Genomic DNA, 20,030 nt, shown 5'->3' with positions numbered 1-20,030 from the left:
GGAATGAACTGAGTGGAGGCTGAGCATCACCTTGTCCCTATGCAATGTCACATAATGAGGTTCAGCCAGAAATGCCTGAAGCTCACTCACTTTTCTGGCTGACATGATCACCACTAGAACATGGCATACCTCATTTTGCAAAGAGACTTCAACACTACCTCTTATTAAATACTGCATTAGTCCATCTGTTACAATTTGTTTATGAAAAGAACTGACTGCATATACTAAAAACATAATATAATAAATATGAATCCATAGTGAACAGGGAGCTGGAGAGACCACATGTAAAAGAAAAGTAGCTTTGGGTTATCATACTTAAGGTTAAGATTTTGTCATGGTTATTTTTAATAAAAGTCAAGGGCAAGTCGTGGGCAATAAACAAAAATTCACAGTAGCCTGTGACCTGTCTGTGACTTCTACTAAAAATAATAGGTTGGGGGGGAGGATAACAGAGTATATGTCTGAAGCCAAATGAGTGGGGGAGTTGAGACCTCAAGCCCCTCTGCAGGGAGGGGGTGGCAGCATCCGCCAATGCAGCAGCTGACAGCTACGGGGCCCTCCGCTGCACAGAGCTGCAGGGCCAGTGGCTCGGAGATGCAGGGTCACCCACCAGGCTCGGAGCTGCGGGGCCAGCAGCTTGGAGCTCTGGTGGCCCCCTGCCACCCACGGTGGCTTGGAGCTGCAGATCCAGTGGTTCAGAGCTCTGGGGTCCCTGCCAGATGGGAGCTCCAGCCCTGCTGCCCCAGAGCTGAAGCAGAAAATGTCACAGAGGTCTTTGAAAGTCACAGAATCCATGACTTCTGTGACCTCCATGACATAAACTTATCCTTAATCATGCCATATATCTGTCCAGCTACAGACATGTCCCACTCCAATACAGAATCCATAATGCAGGCAAAGGTAATGTGTGAAGGAGTGAATCAGGTTACCATTACCCAAAATGGTACCCTGCCAAAGTGCTGTGACTTCTAACCTATTTTCCAGTGCAAGTTTGTTCTGATCAAGGCTCCCAATGACAGCACCATAATTTATGCGCAGCATGCTATAAGCCTCAATTCCACTCAGTGTTAACTTTTTTCGTGAGCTTAAATAAACAGAGAACCCTTCTGACATCCTTGTGTGTGTTTGTAACATCGGATAGCAAGGGGCTAGAAAATGTACTTTCTACATAACCTCCTTGAGGTGAGGGGATGAGGTGAGATGAAAATTGCAAATGGAGGCAGGGAAAACATTCAACCACACATTTCAGTGCAGTAATAACCAACTGAGTTGTAACACTTAAATTGACTAAAACAGAAAATGACTTTAGAGTGGTAAATTATTTTTTTCCCCTTACTTTGTGTATTTAACTGTGCTTTTTGTACAGTCGTTTTTACCATTTATAGTCAGATAATCATTTTTATCTATTTGTGTGAGCCTTCCACACAAAAGGGGAAAGAAAAACGACTCTTAAAATTAAGAAAATATGGCTGCAAAGGCAACAAAAAAGGTCAAGGGGCAAGTATAATATCCAAAATTAAATTTAAAATTGGGAATAAAACTAACTGGATTTCAAGTTAATGGTGCCCCTTTAATTTCTGTTTCAGTTGTAAATTAGATATATCTTAAATATCAACACAAGGTGTTTTTTATTGCTGTTTTCTAATTTATGACAGAAGTTTCAAGAGGAAAAAGTAAAAGTCAGAGGGAAGAAAGGAATGGGGCAGGGAGCAGCTGGAGAGGGTTGTTAGTGAGTTACAGATTGTTGTAATAAGCCATAAATCCAGTCTCTCTATTCAGTACATGATTTTGAGTGTCTAACAAAGTTATGAATTTAAGCTCCCAGGCTCATCTTTTGAAAGTTTTGTGCAGATTTCCTTTGGGAATGAGGACTAACAGGTCAAAAATGGAGTGATCACTATCTGAGAAGTATTCACCCACAGGTGATATGGTGTTTTCATCTTTTATCATTTTCTTGTGAGTTCATCTGAGAGCGTAGTGATTGTCTGACTCCGACCGCATACCTCTAATTGGCACCTACCACCTCACACTGGAACTCAGACAGGGTATCATCAAACAACTACAGCCCATACTTGGTGGGAACCCTAACCTGAAAGAAAGCTTTCCTGAATTCCCTCTTCTGGCCTTCAAAACAACCCCCAACCTCATCATCAGAAGCAAACTCCCTACAGACCAGCACACACCAATGCAAAGTGGCACCAGACCCTGCCAGAACAACAGATGCAAAAGATGCAGACATATCTCCACCGCTACAATGATCAATACCTCCCCCCCATAACACACCTTTCAAGATCCATGGGTCCTACACATGCCTATCACAACATGGTGTACCTCACCCAGGGCACTAAATGCGTCAATAGCAACTATGTGGGTGAAGCCAGACAATCACTATGGTCTCGAATGAACTCACACAGTAAAATTATAAAAGACAAAAACACCACATCACATCTGGGTGAACACTTTTCACTAAGCCATCACCCCATATCTGACATATCAGTGCTTATCCTCAAACGAAACATGCACAACACTTTTTATAAAATGAGCCTGGGAGCTTAAATTCATAACTTTGCTTGACACTAAAAATCATGGCCTTAACAAAAACGCTGGATTTATTACAATAATCTGTAACCCACTAACCCACCCTTTTTGTCCTGTGACTACAGCGGTGTTAATGGGCCACATTACCTTGAATGGTCTCTCGAAATATGTGGTAACTACTTATGCTACACTATCTGTTTGATCATGTATTTATCTGTGAGGCTCTGAGAACCTTTCCCAGACCTGAAGTAGAACTCCCTGTAGCTCAAAAGCTTTTCTCTCTCACCAGTAGAAGTTGGTCTAAAATAAAAGATATTACCTCACTCACCTTGTCTCTCTAGAAAATATAGCAACAATCTACACATAATAGATTTGGTAAATATTAAGGATGGAGAAGAAATATTTAGTTTTGTACAAATTGATATATTATTATTATTATTATTATTATTAACTATTTGTGTTGCCATAGCATCTTAGGACCCTTGGCATAGACCAAGATCCCATTGTGCTAGGTGCTGTACAAACAGAGCACCTGCCCAAAGGGTTTTACCTCTAATTTCTTTGTGGCAAGGATCACATGATCCCAAACCTGCAAATACTTGAGTATGTGTGTAAAGCTGATGAAAATTTTTCTACCTGAAGGGTCCTATTTAGTACAGTGCCTAAGACACTGGGGCCAGAATCCTGATGACAGTTCCTGGGCAGCACTATTATATTAAATAATTAATTAGAGTAATAGAATAAAATTAGCCAGACCTCTGTCATTGAAAATTAGTAAGATTTTGGACTTGTTTAAACTAGGAGCTGGGGGAAAGCTGACAGGGCAGAGGAGTTCACAGGTCAGGCAAACACATTTGCTAAGTATGTCAGTAATATTACAGACAAAACAGAAATTATAGATGAACTGGAACAGGGGATGGGTTGGGATCACAGAGGTAAACTCTGATCAATCAACAAATGTCAGACTAAGGAGTTAGATAAAAACCAGATACTGATCACAAAATATAAATACTTACATAATGAATGCCAGAAGTTTAAAAAAAAAATAGGTGAATTAAAATGTCTGGCAATGAGATCTAATAGGCATTAGTGAAATGGTGGAACGACAAAAATCAATAAGATACGGTAATGGCTGGATATAAACTATACAAGGAAAGTAGATTAGGTCATAGAGATTGTGAGCGGTAGCACCATCCCCAAAAAGAATCTCTAGAATCTAGCGAGATAATTCTGAGTGGAAAGGTCCACACAGTAGAATCTTTATGGATACAACTTCCAAGTCATGAAAATACAAACATATTAGTAGGATTATATTACTAGCCTCCAGATCAGCAAAAGGATGCTGAATGAACCATGTTGAGACAGATCCAGGGGGCAACAAAGGCTAATAAAACAATAATGGGTGATGTAAATTTACGACATACATACTGGTTAAATGTAACCATGGGACAAGGCATAGTGAAGCAATTTATTGTTACCTTAAATGACTGCTTCATGGAACAGCTAAAAGGAAAGAGCATTCTTAACTTAATCCTATGTAACAAACAGGAGTTGATTCAAGAAGTAACTGTAGTTGAACCACCAAGTAACTGTGACCACAATGTAACTAAGTTCAACATCCTTGGAGGAGGAAAGGTACCAAAACCCATGACTGTGACATTAACATTTAAAAAGAAAGATACAGAAACAACAACAAATAAATGAGGAAGCCTGCCAAAAAGGCCCTAATCTATGTTCAGTTCTGGTCACTCTACGTGAAAAAGGATATAGCAGAGATAAAGGAAATTTAGAGATGGCCAATGCAAATGATTAAAAACATAAAATATTCTTTATCAAGAGGACTGAAGAGATTGGGGATGTTTCGATGTATAGAGGAAACAAATAAGAAGGGACATATTATAGGTATAAAATTAATGATGGTATGCAAGAATTGGATTGGACCCTTCTGTTCACTTTCGTTCATAATACAAGAACAAGGAGCAACTTCATAAGATTGAAAGGCAGCACATTTAAAACTAATAAAAGGAAATAGTATTTCTCACAACACACAATTTGCCTGTAGAACTGAAGAGTTTAACAAAACTAAAAGACTGAACTAAAAAAATCCAAAACAAACAGCTTTTTGAAAAAGGTGTAATTCTTCACAGCATAAACTATCTTCAACCTAATGGGGGTTAGGAAGAAACTCTCTCTCTATACAGGTTATTCCATAGTTGCCCACTGCAGGCTTTTTCTCGTATCTTCCTCTGAAGCATCTGATATAGGGCACTGTTGGAGACAGGATAATAGACTAAAATGAACCATTAGTTTGATCCAGTATGGCAATTCCTACATTCCTATTAAAAATGATAAATTATTGCTGATTATTAAAAAACGCTCTTGATTATGATGTGAAACAGTTTCCTTAGGGAAATGATTGAACTCTTGTAACTTAAGATAGTTACAACTGAGCTGTATAAAGTCCTCGTACTGTAAATATACAAAAGAGACTAATTCCACATTGTCAAGGGAATGGACTGGATGACCTAATACAGGTCTTTTCCATCTTTAACTTTTATTCTAATTGCTTACAATCCAGAAGAAAATGTTTCAGCGTATGTGATGTTGCTTTTTCCTTATTTAAAATATATACATTTATTATACTTTTTTCCTTTCAACCCTGAAATAATACATACGTTAGGGCCTTTTTCTAAAAAATTTAAAATGCTGTGGAGATTGGCATTTAGTGAGCATATAAATATAAGATCATATGGTTTGAAAATTTTTTTAAAAACCCTACATATAGTGATTTTAGGGAGAGCGAAACAAGAAAAATCTCATAGAAGATATCTGAAAAAAATATTTGTAATAATTTTTTTCTGAACCTACTGCAAGGTAATCTGGCCCTTCTTTGTTGTAAACAAACAGAAGCAATCCATTCAGTTGGTCTGTTGTAAATTTAAAGGAGATCTCAAAGTCGAGTCCACCATGAAAAATATTTGAATGGAGTTCCAGGAACCCTTGAAAGACAAAACAACACATATATTTTCAAAATAAATCAATCAAATTGGGAAATCAAAAGTAAGGAAAGACACTGCAGTGCACATTTATTTATAGAATTCTAACAGGCGGCTGGGTTGATATTCTAGAACGGTGTCATTCAGCCTTGTAAAGCCACTTCATCATTAAATGGAGCAGAGACCCAGAAAAGAAATAGAGTGCAACATCTTAATACTTCATTGTGATGTTTGCATCATAGCGTTCCATTGATGCATTATGGTATTTTGTGTTAATATTCAGAAGGTGTACCCTCCCCTTTTGTAGGCACACTCAACACCTGCAAAATATTTCTTGTAGTAAATGTGTGTGCATCTCAAGCAGCTGCACCTCTCGCTGACTGTAATTCATTCTGTAGGCACGAATTGCTCTTGTAAACATAGAAGCTAAGCCTTAGCCCAGCTGAAAACAACCCAGTATTAGTAAAAGTGTGTTTAAAAAGAGGACAGTTGAAATGCAGGTGCAATTTATTCGATTTGAGAATTTATTGGTTCACTATATAATATAATATTTTACCTTTGCCAAGAAAATGTGCTCCTTCCATAAGGACAGTAGGACATCCTTCCCAACTGTGATAGACATTATTTTGCTCTTCAGCATACTGCCATTCTAAAGGCTCCCAATTTTCATAGGGATTGTGTGTTTTTTTCAAAAACACATCACTGAGACACCCCACAAAACCTTTCTGCATTATTGTCTTCATCCCTGCAAAAGTGAAACAATATCATTTATAAAATGAACCATCTGATATTAAACTAAAGGTAACTATGCATATATATTATTATATTTTACACATAGAGGGAGAGGTATATATTACTTAAGCGTCAATCTCTTTACGAATCACCTCCCTAGGTCAAATCCAGACTCCAGTGCCTGGCCAGCCATTAGGGAGAGCAACCACCATTCTTTGTCCTAGGAGGATTCTAAATTTGCTAAAATGCTTCATGGAGGCTTCTTCAGATCAACAACTAAAGTAGCCCATAAGGGTGTACATGCCCCATGAAGATTCCAAGGGAATCCTAGATTAACACTCCTCCATTTCAGGTTTTATTTCCTATAAATACCATGAGGAAGGGGATGCACCCACTGAAGGGAAAGATGTGGTCTCATAGAAGCCTCTGCTACTGCATCTGGCTTTGGACTCCAAAATCAGAGTTTCCTGAGGAATATGGACTCAAACTCCCTTCTCCATTCAGTACAGGGAACAGTGTTGGGGTCTCAATAGTTCCTATCCAGTATCTCTAAGAAATACAGGAGAGAAGAGTTTTGGGGAAATGTATTTTCTCCTGGTAATCCTGGCTGGGGCAAGACATGTTAGGAAAAAATGGATGTATACAATCTTATATTTCCGAACTGGAGAGGAATCTGTAATAAAGCAGGTTTTGCTGATGGCCCTTGCCTGAAAACTACACATAAGTAAATCCAATCTCATTAGTTTGTTTGCATAGTCCTTTTGAATTACATGGGGTTCTAAGGCAATTCCATGGAGTAGCTGGGGTGGTGGTTGTTTTGTTTTACCTGACCTACCAGATCAGGGTACTTTATGTAATACCTGCATGCACTCATGGATTCCACCTGCACTTACCCACCCCTATCCCTATGTGTGGCATTTTGGGGCACTCGTATGGAACAAGACTACACAACATAGAGCAGTTTCACCCTCGTGTGCTCCCTGATATCCAGCCTCACATTAAGTGGCATAGCTTTGGTTTTGGTTGCACTGCCAAAAGAGTCCTCTGCAGCCACTCAGGAAGGGACTGAATTTGCCCCTCTGTGTTATAACTGGTTATTTAATGACAAAAGTAAGATTGTGCAACTTTTGATTCATGTAAACCCTGGAGAGTTAACACAATGACCAGAGAATGAGCTGGAGTCTATTCCAGGCAGCACACCATGAAGAGAGCTGTCAACTAAGTTCCAAGTCTTTATTACTGATGGTGCTGTAAACTCAAAATCACTGTTTGTCTGTCAGATCCCAGTGCTTTCAGTTAAGAAAAACATCTTTTTACTTGTAAACTGAGAAAACAAGTTATGGAATCACTGAGACACAACAAATATGAAATCCCAGAATACCATTTTTACATAGTCACTTCTTAGAGTATGGATGACTTTAAACAGTGGTAAAATACACTGTATGTAAACTGCACTCTCCTGGCATGTAGACACTTCACTGATGTTCATGGAGTTCCATATGAGGAAAATGCAAATATTACAATAGAGGGCCAAGCTGTGGACTGCATAGGTGAAATATACCCAGTCCCTTATCTAAGTGAGCCATTTAGCCACTCCATTGTGTTCCACTGCTCATAGCATAGTGTGCTTTGTATGAAGGTGTATGAATAAGTCAATTAAAATTCAAGTGCATAAGCAATTAAGAGAAGTAGTATGGTCCAATAGCTAGGGCACCAGACTGGGACCCAGGAAATCTGGATTCAAACCAGACTCCCTGTGTGACCTAAGTCTTTTAGTTTCTCATTTCTTTATCTGTAAAATGTGGTGTGCTGAGGATAAATACAGCAAAGACTGTGAGACACTCAGATACTACAATAATGGGGGCCTATAAATACCTAAATTATCTAGCTAGCTAGATAATAATTAAAGCTGGTATAAACACTATAGTGTAGCAATGTTCCAGTACTGAACTAATTACTGAGCATGGTGTTAGGAGACAACCTACAGCTAGAGATACTTCATTTTAGATGAGATGTGAAAAAGTCTCACTCTTAGAAATTCAAGAAATTGCCAGAGTAGGGTGTTATGTCCAGTTTCCTCATTATATATAACTACCCATTACATTTGAGTTTGGGTAGTTGCACTCCTCTATTGTTTAACTGGACAAAGCATCCTTCAGTCCTATACCAGCATGCAGCGCTGCCAAGCACTGCTAAATTGTTGTTACATCAAGGGTGAAATACATCGGCAGTTAAATTCTTGGGTGATTCAGTTTGTTGGAATGAAAGGAGTAGTTTTAAATTGTTGAAAACCAACTAATTTTGAATGAAAAATTACTAAAATTATTACTATTACCAACTGTTTCTCTTACTGTCTGCCAACGCAGAAGTCTGACTCACATACAACCTCAAGACCAAGCAAACTAATCACAGTTATTAACCATGGCTATTTTATTATTAAAGAAAGGAAAAGAAAATATCAAACACCACAAACAAACCAAACACAAATGTTGAACTGGTTACTTCCATTACAATGTCTTCTGTATGTCCCTCTGATGTGTGTTTTCCTCTGAGGTAGTTAAGACCAAAGTATATTGTTTCCCCAAATTATTGTGAATCCATTCTTTACTAAATCCTTAGATAACTAAGAGTGTTTATAGATGAACAAAAGAATTTTGCATCAGGGCAGGTGGACCTGTTGGTTATTAATAAATAACCAGCCACTTTATAGCTGGCAAAGTAAGCAATCTTAACTGCATCCTAGAAGAAATATTTATATCAGTTACTTATAAGAAGCCATTTAAGGAGCTGTCTTGAAATAAACCAATTAACCAATATTAAGAATCTTAAATCCAATTAAATACCACTATTTCTCTGTTTACCAATATTTAGCCCATCTCTTCTCGAGGAATATATGAGCTAATCCTTTGGTGATTAACAGGAAAAACTGTTAGTCTTTTAAAATTACAACAGCATTTCAATATTCCAGCAAAGTCATTACAAAAATTTTAAACCAACTTTCTCTCATTAATCCATGCTGAAGTCTTGGGGAGGTTTCCTTGGGTTGGTTTCTTCTTGAGTCTGCTCTGTTTTTCTTATCTGTCTGTGGCAGCTTGCTTGTACAGATGGACAGAATGAGCAATTGAGTACTTGCTGTCTAAGTAGAATAGCAGGGGGTGTGAGTGTGGCGTGGCGTGCTCACTTCAGAATCTTTTATACCCTTCTTATTCTCATGAAATTATAGGAAAGCACACCTCTTTCATGCTTGTTTAGATTCAAGTTGGTTGCTGTCACTCTTTTCATTGGCTCCATGTCTTCAGGTGTGGCTTAGGTGATACTTTCAACTCCTGAATATGTAGTTTGTTTAATGAACATCAACATTTGTTTAATTGCCTTGGTTCTTCTGGACAGACAGATGTAGATAACTTTTAACTCTTTCCTTTTATTCAGTCCATTTTCTGAGATATTCTTTCAGTTTTAATAGAGTTTGACAAGAAATAAAATTCTGTTTTTCAAAAGTCTGAATGTTCCTGTTTTTTCAGGAGTTTTTAGTTCTCAAAACAGTCTTTAAAAATTAAATAACTCTTAGAAAGTCTTTAACCTAAGTTGTTGACTTTACCTGACAATTTTTGGAATGATATCTTGCTGCATTGGGTGAGGACTTGATTGTGCAGTACCAGTACTTAATTAATTTCCCATTTATACAAATCTTCTACACTTTTATGGTTTCTTACATTAGTAATTAGTCTAGCTTCGAATGACTTTGCTATATTTATTTGTACATAAAACATCTTAAAATTAATACAAGAACAATATCAGTCAGTTATTATATGAAGGCTTGCGTTTATATTTAAAATATTTGCAAATACACAAATTAAAAGAAGCTTATGCCATCTTAAGCATTTGAGAGACAAAGGTGGTCAACTTTAACTGGAAACATGAATCATAGAAGGTTAGGGTTGGAAGAGACCTCAGTAGACCTCTAGTCCAACACCCTGCTCAAAGCAGGACCAACTCCAACTAAATCATCCCAGCCAGGGTTTTGTCAAGCCACACCTGGAAAACCCCTAAGGATGGAAACATGCATTGGAAGTAACCAGTATCTTCTGCAAAACCTTTCCCACCATAAAATGTTCAAATTAAACTCAGAAGACTTTGGTATATTTACAAAAATAAATCAATTTTAATAAGGACATTTCTAGAATTCTTATTTGGGGAGCATGAATAATTCCATTGGAAAGTTAATGATGAAACTCTACAGGATCACAATTTCAAGAGTGTCACCCTCTGCAGTGTGGAAGGGAGGGACTTCCCCGCAGCCGCAGGTCCCAGTTCCAGGTCCTCCGGTTGGTGGAAATTTTGATAATACAAAGTGAATCAAGTTGCATATCATTTGAAAGTTTTTTCTCCCACGAACACAATGGTACCAAACATGACAAAAATAGAATAATTATGCAGACAGATATTCAAGAAAATGTTTAAAAATCAAGCTTTTTGAATTATATTTTAACACAGGGATGCATTTCTTACATAAAAAAGACACTGATCTTTGATAATCCTAGAGACGTTAGCCTTGATGTGTAGGACTGAAAACATTTATTCATCAAAGTCATCATCAATGTTGTCTCAATCTAGGGTGCCACTGCTAGACACTGATCCTCGTCTATGCTGCACTCATGCATCTCTGTACAAGGCAGGCTGCTGGCCAAACAGTTGCAGGGTGGTGAGCGTCTGTTCTTTGTGCACAAGCATTTGATTAGCTGAAGGACAGATTCCAGAGTGCATGATATTCCAGACATAACTGGTGATCAGTCAGTCCATCCTCTAGTACCCATCCACACCTGATAGGAGGGGGTAGTTTTGTATATGCTTAATCGGGCATCATGTTCTGAGTCTTAACTGACAACACAGTACTGTCAAATCAAGGCCCAACTAATTTAACTTTGTGAGTGCTTCATGTCTGATGTGCCTGTGTTAAAATGACATTTTTAATTATAGTTTAAAATATTTTCTTGAATATATATCTCCATAATTGTTCTAGTTTTGTCATGTTTGGTGCCATTGTGTTCATGGGAGAAAAGGCTTCTCAATGATATCCAACTCAACCCATTTCTGATGACATTTCCACCAACAGGAGGACCTGGAGCTGGGAGCCATGGGGGCAACAAGTCCCCCTCCAGCCACACCACAGAGGGGAACAACACTGACATTATGATTCTGTAGATTTTTATGAATCAAATGACTCCTCCCTTACCTTTCTATCACTGACTTTCCCATGAAATGAGATTTTACCATGTTATGCTCCCAGACTATCTTTCTGTGGCTTTAAATTCATGTTTTTCTTTGAAAATAAAAGGAAAGGTGGTTTGTATAGCCCCCACTCTTACTTCTAGATTTATTGCTCTGATAACACAACCCATCCTAACAATGTTTACGTGGTTTGTCTGCTTGATGTTTGCTTGTCCTTGGGAGATAGAAATAGACATACATACATAGATAGTAGTAGAAAACATCTGGAATTTCTTTGATTAGCTTTAACATTTTGTAACAATTAGCTAAGCATGTGTATTGTCCTATTTCTAAGAATCCTTGCTAGGTCACACTTGTAGTAATAGATTAATATTCTGTAAAGGCACAAACAAGTTATTAATGATTTAAAATTATTAGAACTTAATTTTTATTCCCATTATTTTTGCATCAATACTGAAGTGTCTCCCACACAATATATATTTATAATTTTGAAAAATACTTTGGAATCTTTTTGCTAAATAAAATATGAAATGCACTCACGTTTTATGTATGTTGCTAACTTAAATGTACATAACTTATATATTTAAGTCAACATATGCATAAAGTATCTGTGAAGTAATGTTGCTTATATTGCTATTGAACTCAGTTAAAAACGATTTCCATCTATCACTGAAAATGCAAATACAAGAAAATTTGTGTGAATGTATTTTTGATTAAACAATTATCTAAATAATTATGTAAATTAAGTGCTGCCCTCAGGTTCCTGGCAAAGCGTCAATTCAGCCTTCAGTTTTGCAAAGCTAGGTAAGTCAAATCCATTGTAGTGGTTTTCAGGTACATCTCAAGAATAGCACAAGTATACTCACCCATGTCCTTTCTTAGGATAGTATAACCTTGTGGAAGTCCGCCAACAAAAACACCTGTATTTTCCCCAATAATGGTACTGCCACTTGTAGCTGAGGAAGAACCTAAAAAGAGAAAGGGTGTTGTTTTTCTATGCAAAGTTTTCAATACATCTGTAATTTGATAGTAATGCTGTATAATACATTAGATCCAGAATTAAAATATAGTACTATGCAAGCTTATATAGTGCCCTCTTATACAAGTACCAGGATGTTTTACAAAGGCATTTTACAATAGAACAACAGTATAATAGCAGCATAATCATAAAGTATAAAAAGAGACAAAAATCTTCAAGTCTAAAAATTGCCAACAAATTACAGACCATACCTATTGCAGAAAGATTTTATTTTGGATGATGAGAACTGTACAATATACTGTGACCAATTTTGTCATGAAAATTGGTGCAAATATATGAGACACACAGAAAAGGGTAAGCAGTGAAAGTGAAAGCAAGTGAATAATACCCTGTTGATAATTATAATGTGATGCCAACGAGTTAATTACCTCTGTACTGACTATCCACAGTGATGTTTCCCAAAGCCTGATTTCTTGTAGCAATTATATGGTGCCAAATGTTATCATTGTATTGTCTTCCACCATCATTTGTTGGAGTAACTGCCACAGCAGATCCCTTTCAAGAAATATTTAAGATATTAATAGAAGGTACCTTACTAGATTGTGTAGGCAGGTAAAATATAAGCATTTAGGTATGTTGCAAACTTAATCTCAGACATGCAGCAAAGCATCCTAGAGTATATAAGGATTTGCCAAAAACCCCTATTAAATTTATGCTAAAATAGTGAATAATGGTTAACATTGAGCAGGCTTTACTCACCTCTTTGCAATCCCAATCCTTGGTAAATTAGCCTCTGCAAAAGTTTTTGTGTAGGACCAGGGATCCAGTCTAGTTGCTACAATGAATTAGAGCCTAAATTATTTTGTGACTTATACCCTCTGCAGCTCCACTGACTTCAATTAAAAAAAACAAAAACAAACCCACTGAAGTTCTGTAATGTTTCAGACAGACAGTCACTGGATGACTGTTTGGCTGCCTGCAGTGCAAGAAATGAATGTATAGTATACAAAGGCCACCATTACATTTAACATTAATTGGAATTGTTGTTCGGCAGTTTCTGTCTCTAGGTAGCATCTCTAAGTAAGGGAACAGAATACTTGTAGGGCAATATTGGGAAGCTTGCTCTGCCATTGTCCACCCATTCTGTGGATAAAGAGAGGACTTCAGTCTTAAGGGCAGTCAGTTGCGTTTCTTTTGAGAAGAGAAAAGTCGTACCAAAAATTCACCAGAAAAAAAAAAATCAGAGGGTGATGATTTTAAGATGCCATTCATATGTAAGACGTGCATACAAAATAAATTCTAATCTAATCTAATCATAACATTCCAAGTTCTATTAAAATTATTTTGGACATACAAAATTATAAATAAGACAGGTACACTTGGAGATCTCAGTGGCTAATGTCTAGTGCAAAACTTTTCTAAATACATCAGGTAAAAGGAAAATAACTGATGAAGACGTCACATCAAAATTAATTATTCATTTTTTAAAAAACAGATGTTTCTCCCATAATGCTTTAGGAATAGTGGATGTGTCATAGTGCATTTCCTGGGGACTGATGTCTGACTGGTGTTTAAGTCTTCCTAGTTATCCTTAATAAATACAATCCTAGAGCATTAAATTACACCTGACTTGCAGGAATAAAGTGCCTTTTTTCCCAAGGAATTCAGTATTTTTCAATGGAATTACCCTTAAGGGCAAGATACCTTGCAGGAGAGAGAGAATTTTAAGACTACAGAACCATATATTGAAGCTTTATTGTTACTCTTTCAGTAAAACTTTAAAATACGTTGAGTGAAAGCACTTCAATGAAGTCAGTGGGAGCTTTGCCAATGACTTCAGTGGGACCAGGATTTCACCTTTTGTTCTTAAAAGCAAAACGCTGTACTTTGGCAGTGCATTGCATACAAGACTGAAAGAAGACTGCTTAATGTAACACGCTTGGAGAATGGAACATTTGAACAAATCGCCATTAGCTTTTACTTTTTAAAATCAAGAAGTCACATTCTAATTAGCAGGTGAAATAGCTCTCACTGGTAATTCCAATTTACATTAAATCTCAAACATAAAAGATAAGCTTCTTGTTAATAGATCTCCTATGATTGGGGGGAAGAACAAAATATAAATGCTTGCTATGAAGCAAGCTTGACAATGAAATACTGTGCTCTCTAATTGTTATCACAATTCTTATGCACCCCTTACGCTAAAGAAAGAAGTGGTATGCTAATGTGTTATCTTTTGTACAAACACCTGAAGCAATAATTAATAATATTGTGTTTCTATGGCACTTTTCATCTAAAGATCTCAAAGTGCCTTAACTGTTAATTAAAGATTCACAACCCCACTGTGAGCTAAGTATAATTACCCCCATTTTATAAATGGGAAAAACTGAGGTGAAGAAATAATCCAATTAATAATGGATAGCATGAGGATAGTTTGCCATAGCTGATTTTTAAAAAATGCATATATAGCTCATTCATCGACTGAGATTTTAACCAGTGAAATATACTTAACCACACATCTTCCACTTTAATGTAGATACAAAAATTGTGCACATTTTTATTGTATCTGTCTCCTCCAATCTTCATATACTGCTTGTCTTCTTAAGTTGTAAGCTCTTTGGGGGCAAAGATTGTACCTTATGATATGTGCGGTCAATATCTACTACTATTACTAATGTAATTTGCCCAAAGGCACAGAAAGATGGAGAGGCAAATACAATAATAGAATCTAGGAGTCCTGACTCCCAATGCCCCTGCTCTAACAACTAGACCAGAATGTGCGTCCAAGCATTCCAAAAATGACATTACCATGCTCTTCAGAAATAAAGACTAAAATGCCATTAGCAATCAAGATAAAAATGGAGAAAGAGGATCTCTGAATATGTATTTGAGTCATTGCCATTGTTGCGGCAAGATTCCAGGATAGATGGAAAATAAATACTTGATCATGCCATTGCTCTATCAGCCTTCAAAATGCTAATATGCCAACTATAGAAGAATTTATTAAAGAACATTCTTGTTTTTTTCCTCCCTCTCCCCCCATAATACCGTTAATATTTGAAGCAACCCTATTCAATGGAATTAACTAAATGACAGGTAAAGATGTGAAAGATCATTATAGACTGTATACCTCTTCTAAAGATGGAGCTAAAATTACTTTAAATTCATATTCTAATTTAGCCTAAGGTTGCAAATAGAATTTTACAGTGGTTTCTACAATTTGGTTTAAAACTGGCTACAATTAGGCCTAATCCCGCAAAATCTTATATTGTACCAGAAGTAGGGACCACTCACAGTAGTAAAGTTAAGCATAGGCATAACTGTTTGCACATTGTTGCCCTATACTGCAAACTCATTACAACTTGATGAAATTAGTCCCTCTGAATATGAAGCAGCTAAGACTTATGGATACTCATCTAAACAGCAAGTAAATCTTCCTGGGCAATTATTTAACTGCAAAAATGCTACTTTACATAGATAGTAAATATTAATAAAGTAAAATTACCTTTACTAATTGTTACTCTGAGAGATAGGATTTCAGAAAACTATTTTCCAAGCTTACAAATAAACTCTTGTTTTGTCTTAGCAATACTTTCTGGCATCTCTGAAAGTAGTAGCTGATTTGCCACTGTCCAGCAGTAAATTAAAAAGATTGCTCCCTCATTTTTGTTCAAACTTTTGTTCTCAACTTCTCTTCCTGTCAGTGACCGTAATATTAATTATCTTATAATATAAATATATTAATTATCTTAATATTATACTGATGAAAAAAAGCAGTGTACTAATGTAATACTAATACGATTCTGTTGAAAATTGCTATCATAGCCTTTAAAGCTGCAACAGGCTAAAGGAATAAAGTTCTCTTCTGTTCTAACTTTATCCAAGTGTTACTGGACACCATACAGATACTTATGTAGTACGTGTTTCTACAGTACGTTTTTAATTGGATGCTGTCATTGTGCATACCATGCATGAGAATATGTATGATGTATTTAAGATTATAAAAAGGGAGTAATTTCCCATGAGCATATGCAGTATGTTTTCCACATAGATGCATGTGTCTTTCTTAAAAGTACCTGCATCCTAGATTTGCAGGCATGGTTTGTATATCAGTTCACTGTCCCACAGTGATAACACAAACCCGCATGTACTTACCTGCTCCCATACATTTTTCATATACTATTTTTTATTGTCTTCTACCTTATTTCAACATTTTAATATTTTACAAACACACATTTCATTATCGTAGTTTAATAATTAAAACCAGAACTGGTGTCATGCCCAATTAATGTGCCCTGCTAGCATGCCCATTAGTTTTTCCATTAGTGAATTCAACAATACTAATGGGATTACTAGCATGGGATGCTAATTGGGCGTGACATAAGAAACTGGCTTACTTCTTAGCATACCCTTGCTAATGATGAAATTAATGAGCATTTTATTAAATGCTGTCTCATCAAAGTGTACTTAGTTAGCGTTAAAATTGTTACAAACGATGCTGCATTCTAAAGATCAGGTGTCTGAATAAGTGGTTCTTCATATTATGTTTGGCAACAATCTAGAGCATTAATAGTTTTATACATCAGAAACCACATTTATTTGTAACCAATTCAAGCAGGGACCACACAACCGCATGTGCCAACCTGTGCTTAATTTTGGAGGAAACTACTCTCTGGATTCAAAATACATTCTGCTAAATGCTTCTTAACACATTTTTACCAGAGTAGCTGAATGACACAGTGATCACATTTAAATATTCTTATGTAAAACAAGCCATTTCACATTTGGAAAATCATAAATGTTTTGTAGGGACAATATCTGGATTAATTTTTTGAACCATTTGACTTAAATTTAAACAGCTCCCAATAGCCAAATCTTGTGTGGGGTTTTTTTTGTTTTTTTTTTTACCCCGTTGAAGTATGTTAAACTAAGTCCCTAGAGTAGGGGCTCTCCATTTATCTGTATCCACATAGCAACCAGCACAAAGTGGCCCCAATTCTAATTAGGATCTTTGCCACTATTAAAATCAATATATATAAGTATGTCTCAGCACTAGGAGGCTTATTCAAAGTTATTGATGCTAATGGGAGGCTTTCCATTGACTTCAGTGGGCTTTGGATCAGACCCCAGAGTGCAATCCTGGCCCCACTGAAGCCAATGACAAAACTCCCATTTGGGGCAGAATTTCATTCTAGGTTCTTTTAAAAAGTGAGCTAATGCAGTCACCCAACTCACACCTTGCATAACTTTCAAATCAATCAGAGTGGATTTTGTCTGTATGATGCTATGGTCACAAAGTTGTGTTTTGAAATTAAACCTATTGTTAAGAATAAAAGGATCAATAACAATATTAAAAAGGATGTATACAATTACATATTCTCAGCACCAATTGGAAGTTAGGGCTCAAGAGTGTTTCCACTAAAGTTAATGGCAAAACTCTCATGGATTTCAATGGATGTACAATCAAGTGTTAAAATGGAATGCTGAAAAATATTTACTAGAGAAGTATACGATCTTTGTTTAATAATCAGAGAGAGACACGTCTTCATAACTGTTGTCTTAGTATTTAAAATTATTTTTAAAGTGGTGCTAACAATTGTTAATTCAGTGGTATTGATAACAACAATGTATTACATTTAAAAAAAAAGGTAATACAACTCTAATTTAAAAATGTTATCACTTGCAAACATAACTAAATGTTACAAAAGCCTAGGGGGGATTCAATGCTTCTTTTCTAAAGATCTCCAATTATCTATGGTTTAGAACCCATTAACCTGGATCAATATGGAAAAAAAAATGAAAAAGCAAGCACCCGCATCATCTTATACCATTAAGTATATAAAATGCCTTGGAGATCTGTAATAAAGTTATTTTTTATTTGATCTTTCTCCTTACTGTACCTGTGGATCAAAAAGAAAGTAAGGACGTCCACGCTGTAACTGAAGTGCAATATATTCCTCTTGATTCCCAGGCGACACAGAGAAAAGAATCAGACCATCAGGTTCCTTGGTTCTAAAGCTCACTTTAATACCTGGTTAGAAAAAGCAGGAAGATAGTTAATGCTAACGATAGACATTATGGATTCACTCAGATAAAGACATCTACTTAGAAATGAAAAACTACTCCCCTCAACAACAAAAAATGTCAGATCAAAATGTCACTATGGAAATTTGATAATTAAACCCCATTTAATTATTATGCTAGATTCCACCATCCTCATCCAAGCTGAGCAGCACCTTATTCCATGAGCAGCCACACTGAAATCAAAGGGACTATTTGTGCAGAAAGGCATTATTCATTTGGATTAAGGATGGCAGAATCTGGCCCTATATAGTTAAGGAGTCTCTTTCTTAAGGAAATGTAATTGAAAATAATTGCAGCCTGTTCTGGTAGATGAGGACAGGACTGAGAACCTGGAATTGTTGAGCTCCAATCCCAGTTTACTACTTGCTCAGTGTTTGGCCTTTGCCTTAATATCCCTATCTGCAAAATGGGAATAATAATACTTACCTATCCATATGACATGGTTGTTGGGCATACTGACGTCTGTACAGTTCCCAGAAGATTTATAGATTTTAAGAGCAAAAATAATAATAAAGAAGTATGGAAAAAATGCTGGGTTGGTTTTTTTGTTTTTTGGGGGGGTTATTTGGTTTGTTTTTTTTAACTTTCAACCAATCCTGGAAATATTTTGCAGGACAATTTAAATACCAAGGAATTATTTTTTTCCCTAGCATAAGAGAATCCCAGATTGTCACTTAATTGTTGTTCTTTCCAGCTTCTGAAATTAGGAATTCAGCAATTAGGATTTAGCAATTAACAAGGGTGAACAAGAATAAAACTTGATTTCTTTCATTAATTTTAATCCAGAACGAAATATAGAGTCAAAGCACTGTCTCAATGACTTAATATATATCAAAATGTGTTTGCAGAAAGATGTTCTAAGATTGAGAAGTCACCACAGAAACTTACCCATTGATATTTAAGGCTATATTATCAAAAACAGCACTAAAAAATGTATGTCCCAGTTTTAGGTGTGTGTAATTATGCCTGACTAAGTTTTTAGGCAACCAAAATTTTGCACATTCTCAAAATTGGTTTTGCATATGCTAACTACCTAATACACACTAGCAAATTCAGTTTGCAGCAATGAAAAACTGCATGCCCTAAATAATGGGTAAATTTCAGACATGCAAATCTATGTCTATTTTTAAAATATGGCCATGGGAACCTATAATTCTACTAGTATTTTGCACGGGGAAACAAAAAGGCTGCATTAGTGACAGCCATCTCATTGATCCTCAGCTTTTGAAACAAAATATGGGCTAAAGGCTCAAATTTCAATACACAAGAGAATTATTAGTATGAGAACCTTAAGTGATCAATGTGTATTTCTTAGAATTAATGTCATTTTCTATATCCTCAGTTTCTTGATTCAGTGTTTTATGAGTAAATGTATAATAAATTAAACTTGTATGGGACAGCAACTTTGGGCCCATAATGAAGGAGTCATACTGTAGATGGCACAACCAAGCCACTCCGGTTTTCACAAGACA

The 20,030-nt window shown here is 36.3% G+C and overlaps 1 protein-coding gene across 1 annotated transcript in view; it reads right to left on the bottom strand.

Moving 5' to 3' along the window:
- USH2A (usherin) overlaps positions 1–20,030 on the bottom strand; it is a 511,874-nt gene that overhangs the window by 325,766 nt on the left and 166,078 nt on the right. The window contains exons 21-25 of the mRNA XM_067564962.1: positions 18,375–18,505; positions 12,903–13,029; positions 12,362–12,463; positions 6,091–6,279; positions 5,407–5,537 (exon numbers count right to left, since the gene is read on the bottom strand). Coding sequence (XP_067421063.1) covers positions 5,407–5,537; positions 6,091–6,279; positions 12,362–12,463; positions 12,903–13,029; positions 18,375–18,505 — 680 coding nt within the window. The remainder of the gene's footprint in view (positions 1–5,406; positions 5,538–6,090; positions 6,280–12,361; positions 12,464–12,902; positions 13,030–18,374; positions 18,506–20,030) is intronic.

This window comes from Emydura macquarii, unplaced genomic scaffold (assembly GCF_026122565.2).
Source record: "Emydura macquarii macquarii isolate MOO-44397 ecotype Brisbane River unplaced genomic scaffold, CSIRO-AGI_Emac_v2 contig_2676, whole genome shotgun sequence".
Lineage (NCBI taxonomy): Eukaryota > Metazoa > Chordata > Testudines > Chelidae > Emydura > Emydura macquarii.
The sequence above is the reverse complement of the archived record's forward strand: the minus strand, read 5'-3'. Positions and strand labels throughout refer to the sequence as shown.